The following is a 25,508-nucleotide window of genomic DNA, read 5'->3' on the forward strand; positions in this document are numbered from 1 at the left end:
CCATTACGAATCATGGCATAGCAAACTGCACCTTTTAATTTACCCCGGACAAAGTGACCTCTATTTCCTCCGCCTGACCCCTCCTCTTTTCAATCAGTCTCCGCTAATTCTCCCTCACTGTAGACGGAGAACACGCCGTTTCACAAATGAGCCATCAAAATTCATAACCACTCTTGTCAGGTCAGCCCTTGATTCTCATGCAGAGGCACTTTTGGAGGCGTTGGGGGGGGAGGGGGGTGCGTACATAGGGGAGGGGTCAGGTAGGATAGAGGAGATTATGTATAAAAGGCGGGGGCCGCACAGACATACCGAGTCCAAGATGTCATTCATAATGCATCTCCAGCTGTTGTGAGCATATGTGTGAACTGCAGTAGGGGAACAAAAAAAAACCCTGCACATATAGGGATAAGAAAGGAAAGATTATAGTGTACACAAATGAATTACTGTACTGCAAATAGAACTGTATTAAGGGTATGGGGACAAAAATGGAACTACAGTAGTACAAGAAATACTGTTGGAGCATACCATTATCATTGTTTGTGCGCCTTATAGTCCGGAGCGACTGATATGTGATTTTTTTTCTTCTTCTTTCAAATACATAATTTCACATTTCATGCCACTAGAGGGCACTGCAGGCTAATCGAGCAGCAGAAAGAAAGTTTTGAGTGAGCGAGAAGAAAACAATGTAAAGCTAATCACGGGCTAAAAGCAAAATGGCCACAGCTAGAAGAACGAGTTGGCAAATGAGAGCTTGAGAAACGTGCTGCCGGGAGAGGCTTGTCAACGGTGCAGCTACGCCTCCGTGCCCGGGTCGTTGCCAAGGCGATTGTTCAGAAGTGACAAGGAGGATGAAGATTTCAATGGATTTAGTGATTTGGAGGGAGATGGAGAGTTTGGTACGTTCTTTATGCTATAGTTATCTAACTGTTTATGTGACGTTAACATACCAGACACATTTCATTTGTTGTTTATGCTTCATTTAGCAAACCATCAATGTGTTACCTACGTTAGCATACCGTACGCCTATTCAGCCTGTTGTTTTTTCTTCATTAGACATTTTATTATTATTCTCTTATTCTCCGGAGCGACTTATAGTTTGGAAAATACGCTAATTATTAATGGTACCTATTAGAGACTAGTGAAAATACTACAAGTACTAGCACTACATGTTGATTTTCCTTCCTGGAGAAAGTGAAATCCAAGTAAACAGCCTAAAAGACAAGTTACCACCTCGCTATTGATGATGGCAGATGCTGGAAGTGGTCAAGCAGGTAAACAAATCAAATAACACTTAGAACTAAGAAAACAGAAGAAACTTTCGGAATCTCTCAAAAGCTTTTCAGGGCTTTTTGTAGCTCTAAATGTTTACGTGTAAAGTGTGTCTCGCGTGAGCATGTTTTTTTTATATAATAAAATGAAGCTGCGTGTCCTTCAAGAAGCCAATCTCGACATTTGAGGTCCAGAGTCCTGTATGAAAGATCAGGGACACATTGTGTATGGGAACTCTCCTCTGCCTCGTGTGAGCCACAACCGGGATGAAAATGCATGGGCTCAATTCAAAACCCGGTTTGAAAATCTTTCTTTCGCTGATTCACCTTTGTCCTTGCGTGTCCGGTCGGCAAAACACGTGGATAGAAATAGAATACCATGGGAATAAAAGAGATTGGATTTGGAAGGGATGTTCAATGTTCATGATCAAGAGATGTTTTTGAGTCCAAATTTGACCTCCGATCCAAAATAGGCCATGGCCAAGTTTTCATTTCAAGGCAGTTTTTGGCAAAATCATTAAAACATTCTCCCTTTTACTCCAATTTGTTAGGGAGTTGAGATCGTATAATAAAAGGTTTAATACATTTGTAGGTCATTTGAAGGTCTCTTCCATTACAAAATATCCAATTAACTATTAAAAAATATTTTATATGACAGAACGAAATTGAGAGCTCGCACAAACATACTTCTTTCTATATCAACCCAATCTCAAACCTTTGTAATGCATTTTTTACACTGTCTATATAAACATGGCCTGTGAGTTTCTCTGCTTACAAAGAAATAGGCTGTGACTAAATGAGAATGGAATAATGAAGACAAATACACTCAAGGATGAATTATAGGAAAGTTGGAAGTGAGTGTTTAGAGAGAAACAGCAGTTGTGCTCCGAAAAGTGAGACAAATGCAGTTATTACAGAGCGCTGGCTGGCAGGGGGAATATTTACAGTAAAGAAATGTCAAGCGTGGCCCGAATTGCGCGAGCCGGCGCCGCATCGCATCACTTCGACTCCGCGGGTACTGCATGGTTTACTGTTCTGGTAGGATAGCTGTTTACAGTGGGCACTGAGGAGGAGAGACTTCCAGAATTAACTTGTCTCTCAGCGTCTTACTGCAACTAAAGAGTAACATATCAGTCAAGAGGTATCTGTGGACCTCCACAGTCCCGTGTATACCGACACCGGCTCTGGTTCAGGAAGCAAACAAGAAAACATTCACTTTTCACCACTGACTTACAAAGATTCAAAGAGTTTTAAAAGATGCATTCTTGAAATACACAGAGAGATGCTTTTATCAGGGCTGCATTTGATCAACCTTCATTCAACCACATTTGTCAATATGTCTGCATTTCTTGTAAGAAAATGGAACATGGTCTGAGATGGTCCTCTGTCATGGCACACAAAGTTAATACAGATCAGTGACGGTGGATTAGTAACGGCAAATTTAGATTGGTTTGTTTGCTAACTTGCCTGAGGGCGAAATGATCGCGCTTGTAAGTTACTTGTCAAATCTTTTACACTAAAGAATCTTCGGGATGCAAAACTGGATCTTTTGACATTGCAGAAGCTTATTGAAACAATGTCAAACCTAAAGGCGGTCCAACCAAATATTAGAGCGTGTGACCTTTTTCTTTAGTGGCGTTTAGGTTTGACCACTGCTAGCCATAGATATATATGTATTTTTAAATTCATGCAGTCCTTATATTTGAAGAGTTTAGTGGTGCTGGGCTTTAGCGCATGTCTATGGTAACTAGTAGCCTGCATTATAAACCTCTTCAAAACCATCGGGTAGTCCTCCAGACGTTGCCATATCTGAACTACTGTAGATCCAGTAACCTAGCAGATCACTCCGCCGCTGCGTAGCTTGCAACCAGGCAGCTGATGCTGCTCAAATATAAGTTATTTTAAATGCAAAATGGTTATATTTCAAAAATTACTCAGTCAACACAGACATTTATGTTGGTAGTCTGGTGTTATAAGTGATTTGCCTCAGGTGCATAGTGCTTGGGTCACACTGTTTTTAATGCAGGCTACTAGTTACCATAGACATGCGCTCACTAGCCTAGCACCACTAAACTCTTCAAATATAAGGACTGCATGAATTACGTTGACCTACGTCAAAAATCATGAAATATCCCTTTAACAACATAATAAGGTTTGTAATCGCATCACCACAGTGTGGCTTTAAAGAATCATTTTGGAAAACAACTCTAGTTACCAAATCATTTAATTGCCTGTGTGCCCTGTATTTTTAGGCGGTCTTTCTTGAAACCAGGCTCCACAGTTTGAGTCTCTGTATCTTTTGTCCCTTTCTGTCGCTTCTACAGTTTAAAGCTTATTCCTCTGCCAAACAGCCTTCAATCCATTCACTCCCAGCTGTTTCTCTTTGCCTGAAAACTCAGCGGCTGCGTGTCAAACCATTCTTTTGTTCTTTCTTTGCTATTGTTCTGTTTTTTTTTTTAAAGTAAACTCACTTTTCACTTTCACATTCTCCACAATACCGGCTTGCAACCCTCACTCTGGGATTAAAAACGAACTGTATGACACTGTAAACAAATTCAGTTCCCTATAGTAAAAGCACAATTATTTTGAACATAGAATTAAAGCCAAGACCATAGCACATACGCTTAGAGACAGTCATTAAAGGGATTTCTCGATGCTACCGCTGTGAACTAGAGCGTGTTTACTCCGTATAGCAGCAGGAAACAGGCTTATTAAGTCTTACGTTCTGATCTGACAAGGCACTACAATTGTACTTCAGATCTTTATCAGCGAGTGCTTGAAATATTAGTGCTGCATTGTGTAATTAGGTGATGTACAAATGAGCCCAATGAGGCTGCGGTGCAGGGATCGCAGACAGGGGGAAGATCCGACCCACAAGGAAAGAGGATAAAGCGGAGGGGAAGGGCTCAGGGCTGGGGCGCATGATTATGGGACATGTCTAATTTCAGAGTTCAAGAAAAAAAAAAGTAAGTTCTGACAGCTATTGTGATTAGATTTTGTGATTTAAAGAAGCTGAGGTGGCTAGGGCATCTGTTTCGGATGCCTCCTGGTCGCCTCCCGCGGGAGGTATTCCAGGCATGTCCTAGTGGGACAAGGCCTCGTGGAAGGCCCAGGACACGGTGGTGGGACTATGTCTCCGAGCTGGCCTGGTGTCGCCTCGGGGTCCCCCCAGAACAGCTGGAGGAGGTGTGTGTGGATCGGGAAGTTTGGGCATCTCTGCTGAGACTGCTGCCCCCGCGACCCGGCCCCGGATAAAGCGGAAGAAAATGGATGGATGGATGGATTTAAAGAAGAATTAAGTAAGAATTAACTTTCCCTGCATCGGGTCGGAGGCGCAATACACACTAATACAATCACAAAGAAGAAGCTAACAGGCTAACGGCCAAAGCTAGCTGTGGGCTAGCACTTTAGCAGTGTGTCCATTGTGTAATTGGGTTGTGGCGCAATGTACAATATCCCTCTCTTTTCTGTCAGCGTAGTATTTACTCTCACGGACAATTAATGAACGGGGGGAAAAAAACGCAAGATGCTACGACACCCGCAGTGGCGCCTATGGCCTCTAGTTGCGTGAGTTACTTAATTCTGCTTTAAGCTTCAAGATTCGGATCGGAGGGCACTTTGTACACAGGTCCAGAAACACTTGGGAGTGGTCTGAAATATTAACGGCTAAATGCTCTGCGCGGTACACCGCTCCACATTCATTTGTCTCTGTTAGGATAATAGCGGAAAGCTGTGACACTTCATGCTGTAGCTATTCATCCTTCCTTCACTTCCCCACCCTTCCTTTCTGGGCTTGGCCTTTGTAGTCTTTTTCAAACGTTGTTAGTCAATTAGGGTGTTTACTATCCACTTTTCAGCATCACTTTAACATAATCTTCTCGTTACATCAGTTGTGATATAATGGAAAGCCCTTTATTATCATTACATAAGCAACAAGTGCCTAAATTTGAGAGCAACCACAAAATAATTGGTCAGTGGAAGTCTGAGGCTGTTCTCCTTCCTTCACTCCATCTTCTCTCCTTTTGTTGCCTTCCCTCCCTTTCTTCCCTACTCTTGCTGCACACTCCTTACAACCTGTCTACTTCCCACGCTCTATTTCCCGCCTTCCTTCACACTACTCTTAAGCCTTCCTACCTTTCTCAACACACGTGCCGTCTTTCATCCTCCACCTCACCATGACACCTTTCTTTTTTCTATTATGTGTCTATTATGAGCTGATAACGCCTTTAATGCAGTGGTCTTGGCTTGGAGAAGGCTATAGTGAATAGACGACGGCTTGAGAACCTTTTCCTCCAATGGATACCGTAGACTGCGAGCTTACATACTGAGAAGAAGAAGCTTGAATACATCATGAATCATTCCTACCTTCCTTGATTCCTTCTCCTACTATGATCGGCCTCCTCTCCACCCCCTTTGACCCTTGTCCCTCGTCAACTGGCGACATGGGTTTTTGCATCACTAATGTAATGCCGTGGTGTCAAAGCTGGGAATGTTGTCAGTGACAGCCATTAGCCACACTTTACTTTGACACAATGGATTTAGATCGAGAGGCTTGATTCGACAAATCTATTGCAATGCAGCGTGCCGTGGACTCCAAAGCCATTAATCATTGTGGCGCCGGTATAGACGAGCGCTGGATATAACTCATTTTGAAACCCGGCTCATCTGATGACACATGTGAAGAGTTTAAATGTTTTCTCAGTGGGGGGGGACGGGTTTTAACAAGACCCCCCGTTCTGGTTCAGGCCAATCAGGCTGAAAAATGACCAGTGGCCGCTCCGTGATTGGTCCGATAAAAAGACAAGTGTCCGGTTAAGACAGCGACAGATGGGATGAGTGTGTGTGCTAGAATCACACAGTGTACTTGTCAGTCTCAGAAATCAGACGGAGGGACGGCAGCCTGCATCTGACGACGGGCATCTTTTGATGGCGAATATGAGTGGGTTTTATTTTATGAAACTAGGTTATCTTTCAGTGCATAAGATTTACCTCTTATCTATTTACAAGTACTGGATAAGAAGCTCCTTGTAATGCAAGTGTTATGGTGTTTAATTTGAAACTGGGTATCTGCTCTCCAAAAAATCAGTCCAAATCCGAGTACAAGTTCGCACCTCAAAACCGAGTCACTCACTGCTGTTCTTAAACTTTGTCAAGTCATTTCTCACTTTTTGTTGTCATACAAAGCGCTTACCCCAGAATCAAAATCCCTGCTTTTTCACCAGCATGCTCTTTTATCAGTTTGTCTTTGTCCTTAAACAGATCGAGCTCCTTCATATTCGTCTTCTCTCTTCTCCCCAGCCTGTCTGATTTACAAGTGTAATCCCCGAGAGCATGACGGGAATTTCTCACTTTGAGGCGCTTCAAAAAACAAACACTTGACTTTGCCTTTCTGCAGCGAGGTGTGAGCGAGCGGCGCTCGGGCCGCAGAGAGATTTATGCAATAATAGGTCCTGATGCACTTTTAACAGCCATTGTAATATAGACAGATGGGGAGAACAACATGCAGTGAGGCAAGCGGAGGAGGTGACACAGGCTGATTCATACCTGCAGCGTGGAGCGGCCAATGATTTAGTCACCACCAGAGGAAGACAGATTCGCCTCTCGACAGGGAATTGGACAAACAGCTATTAAGAGACACTGCCCTGCCCGCTTTTTCCATTGGGTTGTTGGACAGGCTCATTCCTCGCCACTGTCCGTGGAGGATTTCTGCCCAACATGGCGCCCGTCCAGTTGCAGTGCCACACACACACACACAGTTATTTCAGAGAGGCATAGGGGCAGACAGCGATGCAGATGTGTGCTGCCCGAATGGGGTCAGTGAGCTGTGAAATGTCTGTGATTGGAGAGGTTTCGCTCCAATGGGACTGTTCTGTAGTGATTATCTGTGGATGTTTACATTTGGGGGTGTCAAACTTGTGTATCAAGCTTAAATTACAATGTGGACAATGCATAAGACGAGGCGGATGTTTTTGTTGATCCGTATAGATAGACAAACACTCTGGGTAAAGTTATTAAGTAACACCTTTTAATGCTGAGCAATGCAGGGCTCAGGTTGGTTGGAACTCATGGAAGACACTACATTTTACAGTTTAAGAAAAAAACCAAACAGCGCATTAACAAGGTAAACCTACAACTAGGTTTTACAGCAAACGGAAACACTGTAGCTTCGGGGAATCACTCGACTAAGTTCTAAGTTAAGTTTTCCGTGAGCCCGATAACTTTTAATGTATTACAGCTTCTTAATTGAGCTTTTGTAGCCAAGACTTCTACAATTGACACCCTAAATCACAAACTAATTACATCTGCAAATTAAAAGTGTGAATTAAAACGTATTTTCCTCGATAGCATCTTCTGCACTCAGCGGCTATAGGCTCCCCTCCCGCTGAAGTGTCCTTGACAAGATGCTGACAGCCGGTAGATTGTCCTATCGCCTGGAAGTCTCACAACTCATAAAAAGAGTAAACAGTGCTCGCCTGCGGAAAGTTAATAATATTCAGCTTCCCTTATATAAAATCAGACGTGTCTATAGAGGAAGGCAGTGTCCTTCACTGTCTGGACGCATTAGGGTCTGATGCCTGAAGAGCTTTCCGTGTCTTGCGTGCAACTAATACATCCTGTTCATGAATCTTTTTTTGCTCAATACGTCCATCTCCTTGTTGATGTCCTCTGTTGGAAGGAGTTACGCAGGAAATCTGTGACCTGCATCGTCTCATTATGCAGCGGGTGTAGGGAGGGGAGGGGAGAAGCCAGGCAAAGTTTTCAGTGCATAATTACAGCTTGATTAGTGTTGAGATAAGCTTAGCCTTTCAAATGACCCAATTACTGCATGCAAAGAGGGGAGAGGTTATTTTAGAGTGGCACACACACATATGTGATGGGACAGATCATAGTGTATGTTTTAATAGGCCAGTGTGTTGGCAGTTGTGGCTGGGGCCAAAAGTGACCCCTAAGGACCGGAGCTAATTGGAAAATAAGCACAAAAGTCAGTAATAACTTTGAGGCCAGCCCAACTCGGATTTGTCAAACAGCAGAGGTACCACTTCTATGATAATGAACATTGATTTTTCTTTCAGGGTTAAAGCGCTTTACCTCTTATCAGACAATGGCACCATGGCAAGCTGATTTTAAAGAGGCAACACTTTTCTTTGTTCAAATAGTAGCTTCAAAGGAAGCATTTAGCATCAGTCTGCAATGGCTTAGGCATTTTTCACCCTGGGACAGGCCATGAAGTGGTGCTATTCTGGTGCAGTGCAACTAGCCTATAATTACTTTTTCCCTCCTGCGTTATTTGGGAAAAGTGGGCAAGAGTGACCCGGCCTATGAGTGCTTTTTCAAAACAGGTTTTCATTGTATTGCAACATAAATGAAAAGATCATCAGCCTAATCATTTAGTTCAGAGATGAAACATGGCAAAATAAAATTAACTACATACAGTAGTAAGTGCAGTAAGTGCTTGCAGACCGACTTAAACCTTAGACACTTTTTAATCGCCCCCCTCTTTTATGGTTTGTCGCAAAATAAATGGGTAAAGGGCTTTTAAGTATAACTAATCCAAATGTTAGCTTCTGACCTTCGATTAGGTCAAGTTCAGGTTTGGACAGTTATTAAAGAGCAGGGGTGTCCAAACTTTTTTCCTTTGGGGCCGCATACTGAAGCGTACACAGGGTGAAGGGCCATAGATCGGTGGTTAGTGCCGCAAACCTTTGATAGCAGAGGTTTAAATTGCACCCCACACCTTTATTTCTGCTCAAAACCTTCATGCCAGCTCTGTCTCACAGTAAAAGGTTAGTTGTTAGGTTAGAATTGTGTGCAGAGGGCCACCGAAAATTGGTCTGAGGGCCACATTTGGCCCCCGGGCCGCACTTTGGACACCCCTGTTATAGAGCCATTAATCATCAATACAGCGATCACGGAAAACACAAGGTTTGCGGCAACACATAACACAATTACACATAACTTTTTTTCAAAACTAAACATTGAATGAATTTGCGGTGTTCTTGATCCAATCAGCAGCAAAAGCAGATCCAAATGTGCGACCTCTCCACAAACGATTCAAGCCGGCGCGGCCCCAGATTGATGTCAGTGCAGATGTTATTGGCACCGTAATATCAATCTGGCTCTTGCCAAGTTAATAGAACCAGGGAGCCTTGTCAGAAGTCTGCATTTTGAAACAGTTTTTCATTCATTTCCAAATAGAAACTGCCTTAAATACATTTGAGTCTGATATCACTTCACAAAGTTGTTGATGACGCAACAGAAAAAAACTGTGCCATTCATTCTCTTCATATATCCAATGCATTGCAAAGCTTTGTTTGGCTTTATATATATATATAACGATAGCCTGTTTAATGGTGGTTTGCTTGCACTTGTCAATCTCTGTGGCTGTGCAATTCTCCAAACGATAACATAACCTCAAAACCCTGCCCACCTCGCCTTGTAAACATCCATCAACAGCCGCTCAGATCGAGGTTCAAGAGCAAACGTCTATGCAGCTCAAAAGCCTTGTTTGAAGAAATCAGTTGTTCCTCCTACTCGCTGTGATCTGTCTGTGATCGAAGCACAATGGCTCTTCTCTCATTCAAACGAGCAGGACGACGGAATAAGCATCGACTTTCAAAGGCTCAAACGGTGCTCGCGAGGCCAAGAGTTTTGACCGTTGGTTCAAGATGGAGATCGATGTATAGGCGCCGTGTAGGTCATTACATGAGAGGATTAGGCACTACACAGATATTGCAGCTGTGTCTTAGAGGCTGTTTAAATCTCTCATTAACTCTGCCACTGATTCATCACCATTTGAATGAGCAGCGCTAAATGATCTCTGGGATTACGCTAAGCTAAGTCAACCACCAACAAGATCAGCTAACCAGAGGGGAAGCTAGCCAATGCATTCACAGCTGCCTTCATTTAAACCCATCTCAACCGGGATTCATCATCATTTGCTGTGCCCTGTTTTACGCATATCTGTTCAGCATCTTGTAATAAGGATTGACTGTACATGTCGGCAGCCTGTAAACACTTCTGGGAATACAAGCGTGTGTACAAATGTGCGCGATAAGCCTTCTGAAGGTCATGGAGGTACTTGCTTCTGCAAAGGGGACGATTATGCTTGTGTGTGAGTGGTATTATTGGCTTTCTGGTCCATATAGTTAGGTATGTGACAAGTGCATAGCTTATTCCACTTAAAGCACTAGATACCTATGCACTTGACACTAGTTTTTTCCTCTTTGTATCCAGACATTTGATGCTCTTCGATCGTACATTATAACATTCATTCATTACTCTGTTGTTGGTTTTGCGAGTTTGACATTTTCTTACTCATGAAGGTGGTCATGTCTAAAACTGGGGTTCCAACCAGTGTTAATTTTGACAACATATTTTATTTTAGTTTTAGTCTTAGTCTTTTGACTAAAATGTAATTTAATTTTAGTCGAGATTTAGTCAAAAAAAGCTTTTCAATTTTAGTCTAGTTTTAGTCGACTAAAATTGCATGTCAATTTAGTCGACTAAATTTAAGACTAATTTAGTCGACTTTGCATTTATAATGTTCATTATAATCATATTTAATCGTGGTCCTCAACTTCATGGGGCTGCTTCCACATGAAAAAAGCACAAACCTGTTCATTTGGCAGTGAATTTAAAAGATATGAGGCTTTTTCAGACGGTCAATAGAAGTTTGGATGATTTTAGTCTCTCCTTTTCTCATTTTTATTTAGTCTTATTTTAGTCGACTAAAATATCTGGACATTTTAGTCATAGCTTTAGTCTCATGAGAAACTTTTAATTTAGTTTTTGTCCAATTTTAGTCGTCAAAAATAACACTGTGACTAAAATTAAGACTAAATATTTTAGTCGACGAAATTAACACTGGTTCCGACACATAGCAAAGACATCAACTTTGGACTCTGGAGCAGCCGTAAGTTCCCCCATACGTCCTTCATACTATTCACAGTTTTGGTCACTCTTTATAAGGGCCATATCTGTTCATCGGGATTGGCCAGTGCATGTTCCCCCTTCAGAGACTACATTGTACATCGGTGTACGTAGATGTTTGCCATAATCCATGTGAAGGTCGGGGAACATTTATCTCGACAGCAGCCAAATCACGTGCCCCCTATCAGATTCGCTTATGGTTTTTTGAACAAGTCATACTGAGTTCCGTCTTTCCCGATCAGATGCAGAAGTGTCCAATGGGGTCATACACAGGTGAGGGTGCCCAAAGTGCAAAAAGCCAGCAAAACTCAAATCAGGTCAATGGAAAACGCTCATAACATAAACACATAAGCTATAGTGACACGAGCTATAGTGTTGGCATGACTAATGTGCTATAATGAATCAGTACCATCTGGAAGCTATACACAATGACAGTCTGCTTCTCCGACAATGTCACGATTCTTAATTTAAATGTTCCATCCTTTGCTTCCTGCATGTCTTGGCAAAGTGGATGAGATAAATTGCACGTGTGACCTCCATGTCTGCCCTTGTTTACGCGACGAGAATGAGTTGTCACCAGGCAGTTGGCTAACTTATGCATGTTTCTCCAATGACATGTATCACTGTAAGAACCATCGCATGATTCCAACATGATACTTTGATTCCTCAACTCAAGATATGCTGAACCTAGTCCTAATTTCGCTGCACATGAATCAGCCACTGCTTCCTGACAGAACCGAGGATCCTGGCTCAAGGAAGAGTCAAACAACGACGAACACGTTTTCTTTCGGGGACAAAATCATCGACAAATTGCGGCGGAATTGGAGGTTTCAGCGATACCTGTGATTTCAGGCGCACAAAAAAAGAGCACAAAGTTTTAACCGGGCAAAAAAAAAAAAAAAAAAAAATCCTAGCTTTGAGTACACACCTGCAGCCCGCCTCAAGTTGTGTATTTGTGTGTGAACCGGCGGTGGTGTTTTCTTCCCGTAATGGTCGGTGCTCTCGGTATAGCTCCCTGTCATCCACATCATGTTATTTTGACTCGGTTCCCTCCCACACCGCCACGCTGCACCTCACCGCTGCACCTCTCTGCTTTCATGTTAAAAGCGGCACGTTCCCTTTGACTTCTCACATCCCTCTTTCTCCGTCTCTGCCCTCTTCTGTGAGTGGCAGGTGTCTCCTCGTGGTAACGGAGTACATCGAAAGGAAAATAAAAACGTGACAATCGCTAGACCGTGTGCTTCCTCAAACTTTCTGCTTTTGAAATGCACGGGAAATATCTGGCTAATATCTTTAATGACGCTTGAATAGCCTGCCGCCGCCTTTTGAGAAACGCTGGACGAGCTATCTTTTTCCCCCTGCTATCTGTGTGTGCAGACTGAGAGTAGCTCACAGAGGAGGGAGGCGGCTCTCGTAATTGAACCCTGGCTGTGCCTAATGAAGCCTTCAGCAAATATCTAACCGGGGGAAGCTAAGATGAGAATTTAGACAAACAACCGGCGGGAATGGGACCCAGAGACAGTGCTGCTACAGCGAGGAGAAAAGGAAAGAGTTGATTAAAAAGGCCGGTCCTTTCCCTGAAATGGACAATTAAGAACGGAGAACAGAAGCCACGCGTGTATTGCACCCGGAGGACAAAAGGACAGGCATGTTGATTATGAGCGGGCGGCCAAACATCACTCAACATGAGGCATAGTTGATGGAGGTCATTAAAATACAATTGCATGATAAGTGCGTCGTTTTTGTGCGGCTATTTTTCATTTTGCAGAGCCATTTGTTCAAACATGATATCACTGTGCTGAATGTTTTTTTTTTATTTTTTAGAGGGGCTGGATGCAAGTTAGCCATTTTATACTCACTACTGCCACCTCAGGTCATACGTGTAGCTGCACCTTCTATATTAAGCTTGTGCATGACGGCACTTCGGACCTGAATTAACACCTTTTTGAGTGACAGTGCAGGATTATAGAGGCAGTTGTGGTGAATATGTTTGGGCTCCTTCTACACTTTAGGACATTGTTGAAACATGTAGGGGGAGGAAAATACTTCATTTCAACATTTTTAAACTCCGTATAGTCCCTTTAAGGACAAAGGCAATGTCCATAAAAGTAAGAACTTAAAAATGTGAGGCCAAAGACACATATTTGACAAGTTAAAGGGATATTTCAGGATTTTTGACATAGGGCCTCATTTCCTAGTTATCTAGTTATTCCAGTGTTGTTGGTTTCTGGAGATATATAACTTTTTCAATTCATGCAATCCTTATATTTGAAGAGGTGCTAGACTAGTGATAGGCTAGTGCATGTCTATGGTATCTAGTAGCTTGCTTTAAAAACCTCTTCAAAATCATCGGGTAGTCCTCCAAACGTTGCCATATCTGATTAGTAGAAAGCTCCTTTGTGAATTCCACATGTAGTAACGCCGGCTGCAAGTAAACAAACTACTGTAGATCTGGCAACCTAGCAGATCACTCCGCCGCTGCGTAGCTTACAACCAGGAAGCTGATGCTGCTCAAATAAGTTATTTTAAATGCAAAATGGTTGTATTTCAAAAATTATTCAGTCAACACAGACATTTATATCGGTCTGGTGTTATAAGTGATTTGCCTCAGGTGCACTGTGCTTGGGTCAGATTGTTTTTAATGCAGGCTACTAGTTACCATAGACATGCGCTAGCCTAGCACTAGCCTAGCACCAATAAACTCTTCAAATATAAGGACAGCATGAATTAAAGAAAAATAATATCTCCAGAAATCCAGAAACTCTCTGGATAACAAGGAAATGAGGCACTATGTCATAAATCCTGAAATATGCCTTTAATGCAGACAGAATATGAATAACAATTCTCACCCGAAAGTGTGTCAGGAAGGGCGTGCGACATAAATCGTAGATCTCTGTCAAAATGTTAGATGCCGTTTGATTCAAATATCCTGCAAAAATAGCGCTGATACTTCCACTCGCGCTGTGTTTTGTAAACACATGAGAAAACACGCCGTTTCTCAACAAAAACAGCTTCCGCGTCAAGTTGCATTAGTTTTACAATTCACTATAAAGGCCGCGCTTTTTGCCCCCTGAATTGTGCACGAATCTGTAAAGTTCAGACGGAAACGTGTTCCAGCTCACACCTGCACTGGAGGCTGACAAGGTGCAAATTGGCCAAAAAAAGAAGGAACCATTTTTTTTATTTTTTCCCTTTGAACTGCGGCACCAGTGGAAGTGGGTTTTCTGTCGGAGCAGGTCTGACGCAGCCTGGTGCTCCTCGCTGAGTTTAACAGGTTTAGGGCTTGGCTCGCTGCCAACTTGATGCCTTGGCTAATTGCTGATTCGCAATTAGTTGTCTATTTATGTATTCAGGGCTGAGCTGCTGCTTCCGAGCTCGACGAGGCCAAAGCTTACGCGGGTAAATCCAGGTTTATGCTGAGTCGTTCCGGGAGGAAAATGAAATGTAACGCCGGTAATTAGATGTTGATGAAGAAGCCTTGCCGTGAATGTGAACACAAACACAGTGACGTTTATCTTTGTGCGTTAAAGGAGACATATGCAAAATCGACTTGCTTTTCACCCATGTTATAACATCGTCCTGTAGTAGTCAAAAACACAAGTAGTATTTTGCTCCATTCATGCACTTCTGAGTAATCCTGTTTTCTGGGGTCCATTCCTCCTCCACTGCTGAAGTGCTCCAATCGGCAGCTGGATTTTTATAGGGTTATAGATTCAACCTGCAAGTGTGTTAGTCTATAAAGTCTATAAACCATCACCACACTGATTCGGAGCTGTTGCCCTCAAGCTAAGTTTATCACAGCCCCATCAATTTGTTAGCATGCTGTTCGCTAAAAACGGTGGCTTCTATGTTGTTATTTATCGTATGTTATTCCTCCTGCTGCCAGTGGATACGACACACGTGATCCTTAACAGAACGGTGTTTACTCAAGCGTCTTCAGGACTCTGTTGTTGAATAGAAATGTTTTTAGACAAAGCTAAATTACATCTGGCTGCAGCCCAGATTCAGCCACTGACTTGTGTGGGTGGAAGTCAAAAACATTATTAAGGCCAAAGCGTTCTTTGTTTGTTTATTTTTTTAAATTAACACAAATTGGAGTGACGACCAGAAAATATTAACATTTATAATGTGAAAGTCACCAGTTCAGCCTCTCTCAAACATTCTTCTGATATTAAAATAGTGCAGTTATTAGTAATTAAATGAACACTGTTTGCTGTGTATTGTTTCGGGATTGCGTCCGTTCCATGATAATAAACTACAGAAGATTTGTAACTGTTTTGTCCTTCTTGCTTTGTTTTTTTGTATTGGGTTTTGGATTAGCTGCTTGTAGCCTCAATAAATAGGCCGCCCTCTGAGGTGTGCCTTCTCTCTCCGAGACTCCGCCCAGCCTCGCCCTGCGCACCTGGGCTCTGCAGGCCACGCCATGGCTGCTCAGTTTGTTCCTGTTTTGACCTGGTCAGACCTGCTGTCCTGTTTTCTTTAACTATAGTATAGTTTGGGGGGTTTTGCCTTTAGTTTGGATGTGCGCACCGGCTTCTATGCTATAGGATTGGCCCAGTGTCACATCTTTTTGTTCTGTTTGGCCGGAAGAAAACAGGACACCAGGTCCACCTTTCTGTTCGTGCTTTTTGGGGGAGATATTTAAACTATCCATCCATCCATTTTCTTCCACTTTTCCGTTGCCGGGTCGTGGGGGCAGCCGTTGGAGTTGCCCAAATCACATTGCACCAGCCTCCTATGGCTCCTCCTGCAGGTGGTGGGTCCACAGAAGGACGGCCTCATGATTCTAGACGGGCCTGTTTGTCTCTCATAAGGGGCTTCTGAACCGCTCTTTGTCTGGCCCGTCACCTAGGACCTGTTTGCCATGGGAGACCCTACCAGGGACACGAAACCCCCGACAACAGAGCTCCCAGGATCATTCGGGCTCTCAAACCCCTCCACCACGTTAAGGTGGCGGTTCCTGGAGGGGATATTTAAACTACATTATTTAAAACCTATAATATCAATATAAATATATTTTGAACCTGTTGTCTACTGTGTCCTCTATAGGTGTTTGTCCTCTGGGGCGTAACAGCAACGTTCAATTTATGACAATCTACTATCTCCAAAAGTCTAGGGATCTATACACAAAAACACATTACAAGATAGAATACACTTGTTCCGTGCTCAAGGTTGACGAAACAAGATACTGTAAGTTATACAGTTAGATTGATTTGATGTATTATCCACCAAGTTCTTGTATAACGTAGAACTGTAAACCTTTGGTTTGAAAGATGTAGATGGAAAGACATAACAGACTGCAGGCATAAACAGACAATGTGGAAGCACCAGACAAGGTAAACTCAAGCTTGAAGCACGTCATAGTGTATAGAGGCAGGAAGCCCAACACCAAAAAAACGATTTTGTTGGTAAAAATTCATTAAAATATGCTTAAGAGAATTGCTGTATTATTCAAGACATACCTTTGATAAAATATGTATTACATATCTACAGTATTTAGAGTGCGGCAAACACATTGTCAAATTTCTTAGTATAACAACTGCTCAAAATTCTTTTAAATCCACAACCTCGTCAGCCGCCTCAAGGACACTGAACTCTGACCCCCATATTGTAAACATTTATTTTTAGATATGGCTTTGACTAGTGCTAATTTGGAGTTGTTGGAGGGTTCGAGAAAATCATCCATATCTCTCAGCATGTCCACGTGTCAGACTTTTATCATCCATGCACAGATCAAAGTCATTACATATGATTTAGAACTCTCCACAACTTGTATAGCCAAAAGCACGGCACAAATGGCAAGCGAAATCAATTTGTCTATAAAATAATTGCCTGAGCTTTTCTCACTTTGCCGCGGCGAGGTAGAGGGCTCTGGCATTAACACTGTGGAAATAAGCGATCCATTTAAGCGCCAGAAACTATACATAGACGCTTCCATAAGCCCATATGTTGCGGTGGAGAGGGCAGCTGCCGCCGATAGCAGCCGCATTTTTACCTAATTAACGGGCTCAGCGGGCGGAGCACACGAGATAGCACCGCGGAGGAGTGTGCCGGACCGAGGCGTACAAGCATGAAGCAAAGGCCAGAGCAGATGGATAGATAAAGCACAAACGAGAGAGGAGATAGCATCCGTTTGAGGAGATATCTATGTGTACGATGGTAGACTAAACAAATATGATGTTTGACCGTTCATACTCCAGCAGGACTAACAGTGGTGTTGTGTGAACCGGGACTCACAGAAAAACAAGAAGATTTTATAATTGTGGTTTTCCGACCAATAATTGTATAGTTACCCAGAAAACTGAACATAAATTTTCATGACAGCAGGTCTGTGCCTCTAAATACATACATCTGCCACCTCCCCCAGGCTTTGCAGAGAAAAACTATATACAGTATATATACATAAAAACAATAACATATGTTCACGTTGTCATGACTTCTACGAAATAATAATGATTTCAATCAAATTAACTTTCTTTAGTCATTTCTTTGATTATTATTTTATCTTATGACTCATAAGCTAAAGATACAAAGATGTCCAACATTTATAGACACGACGGCTGTGATGACTGTTGATTAAGTTGATCACAAACTTGATATCATGGATCAATGGCCATGACCTTCCTTAAACCTATAGCTTGAATAGTTATGTACCTTTACACAATCTCACAGGATATACTTTATATATATATATATATTAAAGAAAATTTTGAACATTGCTGAAACCCTGTTACATAATTTAGCAGTCAAACAGCAAAACAATATTTCGGACTCATATAAATAAGTTGGTAGATGTTATTTGTGTAATAAAAAATGCATTTCTTTCATAATATCAAATGTCTTCACCTATGAACTCTGAGATTAGATTCCTCACTGTCTAGACAAGGCATTTAAATAATGCATTCATGCCACTTCCATTGTGGGATGTGGAAGCCCTTAAGCTTATCCCAGTGGAAAGACAATATCACTTAGTTCAACATAGCACTATAGAGAAGAATGAGGCAACTAGACGAGTTTAATCTCAGTTTTCCGTACAGCAGAAACAGCTTAGAGGATACCAGCCTAATGGCGCCATTTGACAAGCTGTAACATTTGTGCACAATCATTATAATTTAGCAAATGCTTCCAGGCTAATTGTTGAACAAGTTTGCACATCATCGATTATTTGCTCCTACTGTTCAGGGAGTAATGAAAGTTGGATGCGGTGCACTTTTCTGTGCGATGCTGAAAAGGTCAGACTGTTCTTCTTCAAGGCGCTCTCAAAGGAAGCCTCTCATAAGGTCATCATATGCGGCGTGTTAACTTGTATAGAGTGATAGTTATACAAGCGTTCATATGGTCGAAGGGATAAAGCGTCTGTGCGCATTGACATAGCAGAACATGCTGTACGTTCACATCATTGCAGTGACCTCTGACATCTGTCCATCACATCTGTCTGAGCCAATGACGCACCTACAGTACAAGCCCATCGGCCGTAACAGGACGGGTGACTGAACACATTTAATTGATTTAGTTCCTAGTTGATAAATAAGACCAAACAAGAACTCCTGCATGCTTTAGTGAAGGCGATCTGATCACTGAAATGAACAGAACAGGTTTATTGATGAGGTGTCTGTACTTTAAAAACACAACAATGCACCTCCTCATGGTAGTTGCAGGTGAGATAGAGATTAGTTTATGTTTGTGACTGAAAAATGGGTTGATTTGAGAAAATTTGCCGAAGGATATATTGTGACGGCTGGTCAAAACTGCAGCTGTACTGGGGGTTTCATGTCTGCGGTGGCCATGTGTCAGTCAAAAGTTGTTCATTGGTGAACCTGCAAGAGGTGATGCACATTGGGAGAGACGACTGGCCCATGTGATCTCAGCGAGCTCTTGGAAGTTAAAGAATACATCAGTACTGGCTTTTGCAAATACTTTTGGACACTGTGGCTTCTATCATGGAAAGATATGTAGTCATTTGAAAAAAGCTTATATAATTTAATGAAGCTGTTCAGGCTGAGGCTTTATTGTTCCTGTAGGGAACAAAAACGTTATACTTTTATATTGCATTTGATCCATCTGTCAACGTTACTTGGGCAAGCAAGTCCAGCAAGCAGTGCAGCAGTGCAGTGCTCTGGGAGCCATACACTGATCTTGAGATAGGTTCATGTCAGGAGCACCCAGCTGGAGGATTATCCTATATTGCATGTTTTGGGTGGATGGGGGAAGACCCGCATACAATCAAACATGCACACTCCACATAGAAAGGCCCACACAGTCTGGGAATCAAACCCAAGAGCCACTTCCTGTGAGACAAGAGCGTTAACCACCAATGCGATGTGATTAGTGAAGGCAATTTTGAATGTTTATTGTTCAGTGCATTCGGTACTGCGGGAGGTCATAATGTTTTGCCTCATTGCCGTTGTTCCAGAATGTAGTGTCTGCTTTTCTTCTTCAAAACTCCACCGCGTTGGCTCTGATTGTGAGCCGTGTACTACAGGTGCTGTTTGCTGTAAGCAGGAGGAACCATTGATTTTCCGTCGCCTTGTGAGGATAACCAAAGGATAACGCGGCTCTGCGGTGGGCGTCAGGATGCAGCGCATGTGCATTGTGTTGTCAGAATACCGCCCATAAAATACATCAATAAAAATGTGCATTTCTCGGTGGCAATCATTTGCAGGGTGAACACGCAATTTCAAATATGTCAGTGCGTATGTGTACGTAGAGTGGAGCGGCTTTTATAAGAGTTTTACAAGAGAGTTATAAGAGTGTGTGCGCTTGCATTAACCAACAAAGGAATGAGAAAACATCAATAAAGCATCAGCTAAATGTAATTTTAACAGGGTTGAATAAAACATCAGAAAAGCCGAAAACAAGCCAAAACAACACATTTAATAAAAAATACTCTCACAACCGCCCAGCTATTGATGACGCATTATGATATTTCATACATTTTTTAACAATGATAAGGAGTATTTTTGTTTAATATGAGCAACATGTTTCCTTCCTCCTCCCTCCTTTGTTGTGAAACGGTTTGTCCCTGTTTCAGAGCGTGGTGTCCTGCACTGGTCAGCTCCTCCACCTTCTGTTTTATTCTCAAACAAACAGGAATCCAGGGCTGCCCCCTGTGGGTCGTTTAGTCTGCGGTGGTTTTACTGTTATTGTATATCTACGGACATTGGATTATGCTCATAACATTCAATCCCAAACTGTTTAAGTCTAACGTAGCTGATGTTGAGTAAAGATTGAAATCTTTTGAGAGAATGCTTGCGTTCAGACATGTTTGATTAGCACTTGTTTTCATCAAAAGGTCTCATGTTGAAGCGTTTTTGAAGCAGCATGTAAAAGTATCCAGATTATTTGTGTGTGAGATTTCGTCAGCTGTGTCCTTTGGCTGCATTGGAGCATTGCCCAAACTTTGTCCTTGTAAACTGACAGCAATCAGCGCTAGATTCGAGATGAAGTCTGATAAGAGCGGGCATCCTCAATTCAATTACTCATCCCTCTGTCCCCCTGTGTTCCCGTCTGTTTTGCAGGCTATGGCGGGCTGGAGCTGCTGTTGGTTCTCTGTGGCTTGGACCTGTCTTCGCCTTGCCCTAAGCACTGCATTTGCTACACCTCTCCCAGCACCGTGTCCTGCCAGGCGCACAACTTCCACGCCGTTCCCGAGGGCATCCCGGCGCAGAGCGAGCGGGTCTTTCTCCAAAACAACAAGATCCAGCGACTACTGCGCGGACACTTCTCTCCCACGACTACCATGTTGTGGCTGTACTCCAACAACATCTCCTACATCCAGCCGTCCACCTTCCACGGGTTCGACCGGCTGGAGGAGCTCGATTTGGGGGACAATCGGCACCTCAAGGCCCTGGCGGCGGACACCTTCATGGGGCTGGGGAGGCTGCACGCTCTGCATCTGTACCACTGTGGCCTGATCACTCTGCCCCAGGGGATTTTCGCGGAGCTCCATAATCTCCAGTATCTGTACTTGCAGGTAAGGTACACGGATAACCAACCTCTTTATCTCCACTCCACTGTAGCCACAATCGCATTAAGCCATAATCTGTCCATCAGCCGCTCTCAGCACTTACTGCCTCCGAATGGGTGACTGATCAAATTCAGACGCTCAGCCCGTGTGCGAGGAAATGCACCACTAACGGTCGGGCTGTGGTTAACCGCTACTGCAAGGCACTATGGGAAATCCAGCCAGTGTTGGGGATATAGTTACGATTATTACATTAGCTTTATGTGCTCTCATATTATGCATTTTATTGATTGAAAATGAGTCTATTGAGCAAGTGCTGTAAAGGCTGAAAGGATGGTATTTTTGTACATTCATTAGATGATGCTATTTGTTGATATTACGTCAGGCGTGACACTAAAGCCCTCCATCTCAATATTAAACAGATGGAAGTGAATGTACAGTGTAAAGCCTGTCAAACAGTGGGCGTTTGTGAGTGGATGAGAAAGGCAATCCCTGCCACACTGTTGTTCCCTTTTGTTATTGGCTGTGGCTGAGGTCCAGTCTGTGCATGTTAAAAATAATGAAAAACAAGACTCTACAGTCTTTTGTAAGAATGTTTTGTCTTTGAATACAGCCTGGAAGTTAGCAGTAGTTAAAAAGAATCCGTTCACATCCATGTGGACATCAAAGAGAATTTGCTAACGATCCCACAATGCACTGAACAGACATGTAAGAAAATCGCACTGTCAGATGTTAGGGGAAGTCTCTGATACGAACAGATCCAGCAACAGCAAACCTGAAGGAGAAAACCAAAGGAAATGATTCAGACTGTCATTTTTTTTGTTTTATTTCCTAAGTGCTGTTGCTTGGTGGACTATCTGACTCTCTTTCTCCTTTTCACAGGATAACCAGCTGGAGTTCTTGGAGGATGACCTGTTCATTGACCTGCTGAACCTTAGCCACCTGTTCCTTCATGGTAACCGTCTGTGGAGCCTCAGACAGAACACCTTCCGGGGGCTCGGTGTTTTGGACCGGCTACTGCTACACCAAAACAAAATTCAGTGGATCGACCGCCAGGCCTTCCATGACCTGCGGCGCCTCACCACGCTGTTCCTCTTCAACAACTCACTGACAGAGCTGTCCGGGTCCAGCATGACCATGCTGCCAGCACTCGAGTACCTGCGCCTGAACGATAACCCCTGGGAGTGCGACTGTAAGGCCCTGTCACTGTGGGACTGGCTGCGGCGTTTCCGAGGCTCCACTTCCGAGCTCCTCTGCACCTCTCCTCCTGAGCTGCAGGGGAAAGATCTGAAGAGCCTGAAGAAGGAGCAGCTGCCCTCCTGCTCTTCAGGGGAGGGGCATGGCCGTGTCCCGGGACATGAGCTGGAGCAGGGCAACCACCTGAACCGCCACCGAAACCACCACAGCCACCACCAGCGGCCCTACCTGCCCCACGGCGACCAGTACAGCCTGCCCTCCCCCTCCCCTCTGCCCCGGCCACCCAAGGGTGCCCGCAGAAACTGTACACGCCGGGGCCGCAAGGCTAAAGGCGGTCTGAATGAGGTGCAGATACTCAGAGATGACAAAGACTATGCTCCAGATGGAGACAAATATGACCTGTCTCCTTCGGGACGCAGGAAGAACAAGTGCATCCCCAGGACTTCAGTGGGCCCCCCCAGTGGGGTGCAGAGGGTCAATAACCTTGCCCCGTCCCTCCTCACTCTGTCCTGTCCCTGTGTGTCTTTGGCTCTGCTGCTGTCCCTTCTCTGCGTGGCGATTCACTGAGGAGTATTATAGACATCCTCAGACATTGTGCGCTGCAGACTCTGTATAAAGACCATTATAAAAACCTTCTTTTGGAGCTCCCGCTTGAATTACGGGCGATTTACTGAGTCATAATCAACATGTGGAGTCAGGGACCACTCACCTGATGTTTGATGATGTCACCATGACAACGACAGGAAACCTCTCTGTGGCAGACGTTACTTCTGTGAATCGATGTAATCTCCAAGTGTACAGCCACATTACCTAACAAGCCAATGACTCATTCTATAACACACAACAAGACTGATCAGAACAGATGCAGGCACACTCTCTCTTTAGACTCTTTGACAACATCCGCCTGCCTGCCGCTGAGATAAACAAAGTCATTCTTTACTGTCCTGTCGGGAGCCTGCGACCATGCAACTGACTCAGAGTTTAGGTTAAAATAACGGGTTTATCTTACACTTGTCTCACAGCAGGTTCTTTGTTAATGCATCTTTCTTCATGTCCATCGCTAACCGCTCCTATGTTCAGTAAATACTCATTAATCTGGTCAGTTTGTTTGTCTGTCCCCTGCTTTATACTTTGATCTATAAGCCATCCGAGCTTATCTCTGTATGAGCCAGCCAATCATGTTTTAACAGACTAAACAAGCAATCGATTACATTGTGGCTGTTTGTACAAATGTGTGCTCACGAAAGCCACAAAAAGCCGCGCGGGGTTCATGAGCTAAAGCATAGAGCAGCGGGGAGCCCGATCTGTGGCCAATGAGGGGAAACTTTTCAGCCTCATTGCCGGCCAAACGGAGGCCTCAAACGGGCTGAGAATATATGGAGTCTAAGGGGAAGGTTCATAAATAAGAGATCCAATAACTTACATGCACTTTTATGTCATACTGGCAAAGGCCAATGGAGAAAGAGCACGCGCCGACTCCAATACAAATTCAGCGAAGCTACCAAGGGAAACGCTATAGTGAAAACACAAGATGGCAAACATGGAAGAAAGAGAAAAAAAACAGAACTGGCCGAAGTGCAAGGTAGTCTCTTAAATTCAGCGTTAATGTCCTTTTTGAGATGTGAAAAAGTGGTGGGAATTTAAAATGTTTGGTCAAAATCAAAAAGGCTGGCAATGTGAAGACCGATGGGGACGAAAAGCAGATGCTCGATCACGAGGGCGAACACGAGCTTCATGTATTGGACTAATCAAGAAATCGAGATGAGGACTAAAGCACAGGGGGGGAGGGAAAAAAACAAACAAAAAAAAACAATTTGATGGACTTTGTTGTTCCTTGCTGTCGAATGTGCTCCAAAGCAGATGGACTTGCCGATCTGTAAGCCCTGATTGGAGGATCGAATTCGGATGCTGCTGCTACGTCCGCGGAGAGAGTGAAAATCCTTTTGTACATCCAGAGGGGACTTTTTTTTTTTTCTGAAGACAGACTGACTCTGTGCTCATTTCTTTTTTTTCCCCCCACCAAAATATGTTCTTGTCCTACCATTGGTCCAGAGCTTTTAATGAAGACTTTAACACGTACCCAAAGTACCACAAATACCCCCCCATCTTGGTGTCCCCACTGGTGAAATGTGTTACAGATTTCTATTTTGAATAATCTACCCTGGTATGCAAACGGATACAACAGAAGCACAAGTATAACCAATGGTCCACTGGCCTATACAGTACATTTCAATGGGGTCTTTTTTCTCTGTGTATCTTAATGACGAAGCTGGACTGGTGGGAACGACGCCCCTTACTGGTGACCCGTGTCTGTGCTGCTGAGGTGATGTAAAACCGTGTCTGTTCGTTCCTGTGAGGAGTCCCTTTTTTCTAGAAAAACAAGCACACAAAAAAACGCAAAAAAAAAAAAAAAAAGAAAAAAAGAGACTTAACGGAGAGAACTCTGCCCTCCTGAAAATATAAGAGAGCGTGCTATTTTTTATTTATAACGACGACTATCCATTTCTCAGTCTTTTTCACTTCTCGCCCCCCCAGACGGTTATCTGCGCCGCAATGTCAGCGTCCTGTTATTTTTCTCTCCAGCCTCGTTGCCCTAAATAACCATCCGGTGTGTACCCGAAATCTGTTCTCTTTTCCTTTGTGCAACACCAATTTGTTTGTGTGTGTGGGTGTGCGTGTGTGTGTGTATGTATGTGTGTGTGTGTGTGTGTGTGCGTGTGTGTGGTAGGTTGGTTATCAAACAATGCCAGACTTAAAAAGCTGTTTCTAAATACCATTAAACAGAAAGTGTCCTCAAATGGCTGAGGTGGTCTTCTTTTTCTTTGTTGATTTGTATGTATCTGTGCTTGGGGCTAATAGCAGCTTTGAGGCTCAACGATAACTCTGGTGAGGGAAGAATCCAAAGGTTCAATGTCTCCTTGCATGGTATAGAGTTCATGTTGAAATCAGGGGTATCTCTCCTTCAGGCATAAGTAGCTCTCTGTCACTTTTATTTTGTAAAAGTACCTGAGAAACCTGAGAAAGAATGAGGTTAGAGATCCCTGGTTTGAATCCACTGATGGCCGGTCTCTTTTCTCTGCATTGTGCCTGTAAGCTTATTTGACAGTGCTCCGGGGGAAGCTCTACAGACACGTGGACGTAGTGTTGCA

At 43.4% G+C, this 25,508-nt stretch overlaps 1 protein-coding gene across 1 annotated transcript in view; it reads left to right on the forward strand.

Moving 5' to 3' along the window:
* rtn4rl1a (reticulon 4 receptor-like 1a) overlaps window positions 1-25,172 on the forward strand; it is a 113,070-nt gene extending 87,898 nt beyond the window's left edge. Inside the window, exons 2-3 of the mRNA XM_079566037.1 lie at window positions 20,717-21,171; window positions 22,045-25,172. Coding sequence (XP_079422163.1) covers window positions 20,717-21,171; window positions 22,045-22,926 — 1,337 coding nt within the window. The 3' untranslated portion in view covers window positions 22,927-25,172. The remainder of the gene's footprint in view (window positions 1-20,716; window positions 21,172-22,044) is intronic.
* The last annotated feature ends 336 nt before the right edge of the window (window positions 25,173-25,508 follow it).

The sequence above is a fragment of the Gobius niger genome, assembly GCF_951799975.1.
Source record: "Gobius niger genome assembly, chromosome: 11".
Lineage (NCBI taxonomy): Eukaryota > Metazoa > Chordata > Actinopteri > Gobiiformes > Gobiidae > Gobius > Gobius niger.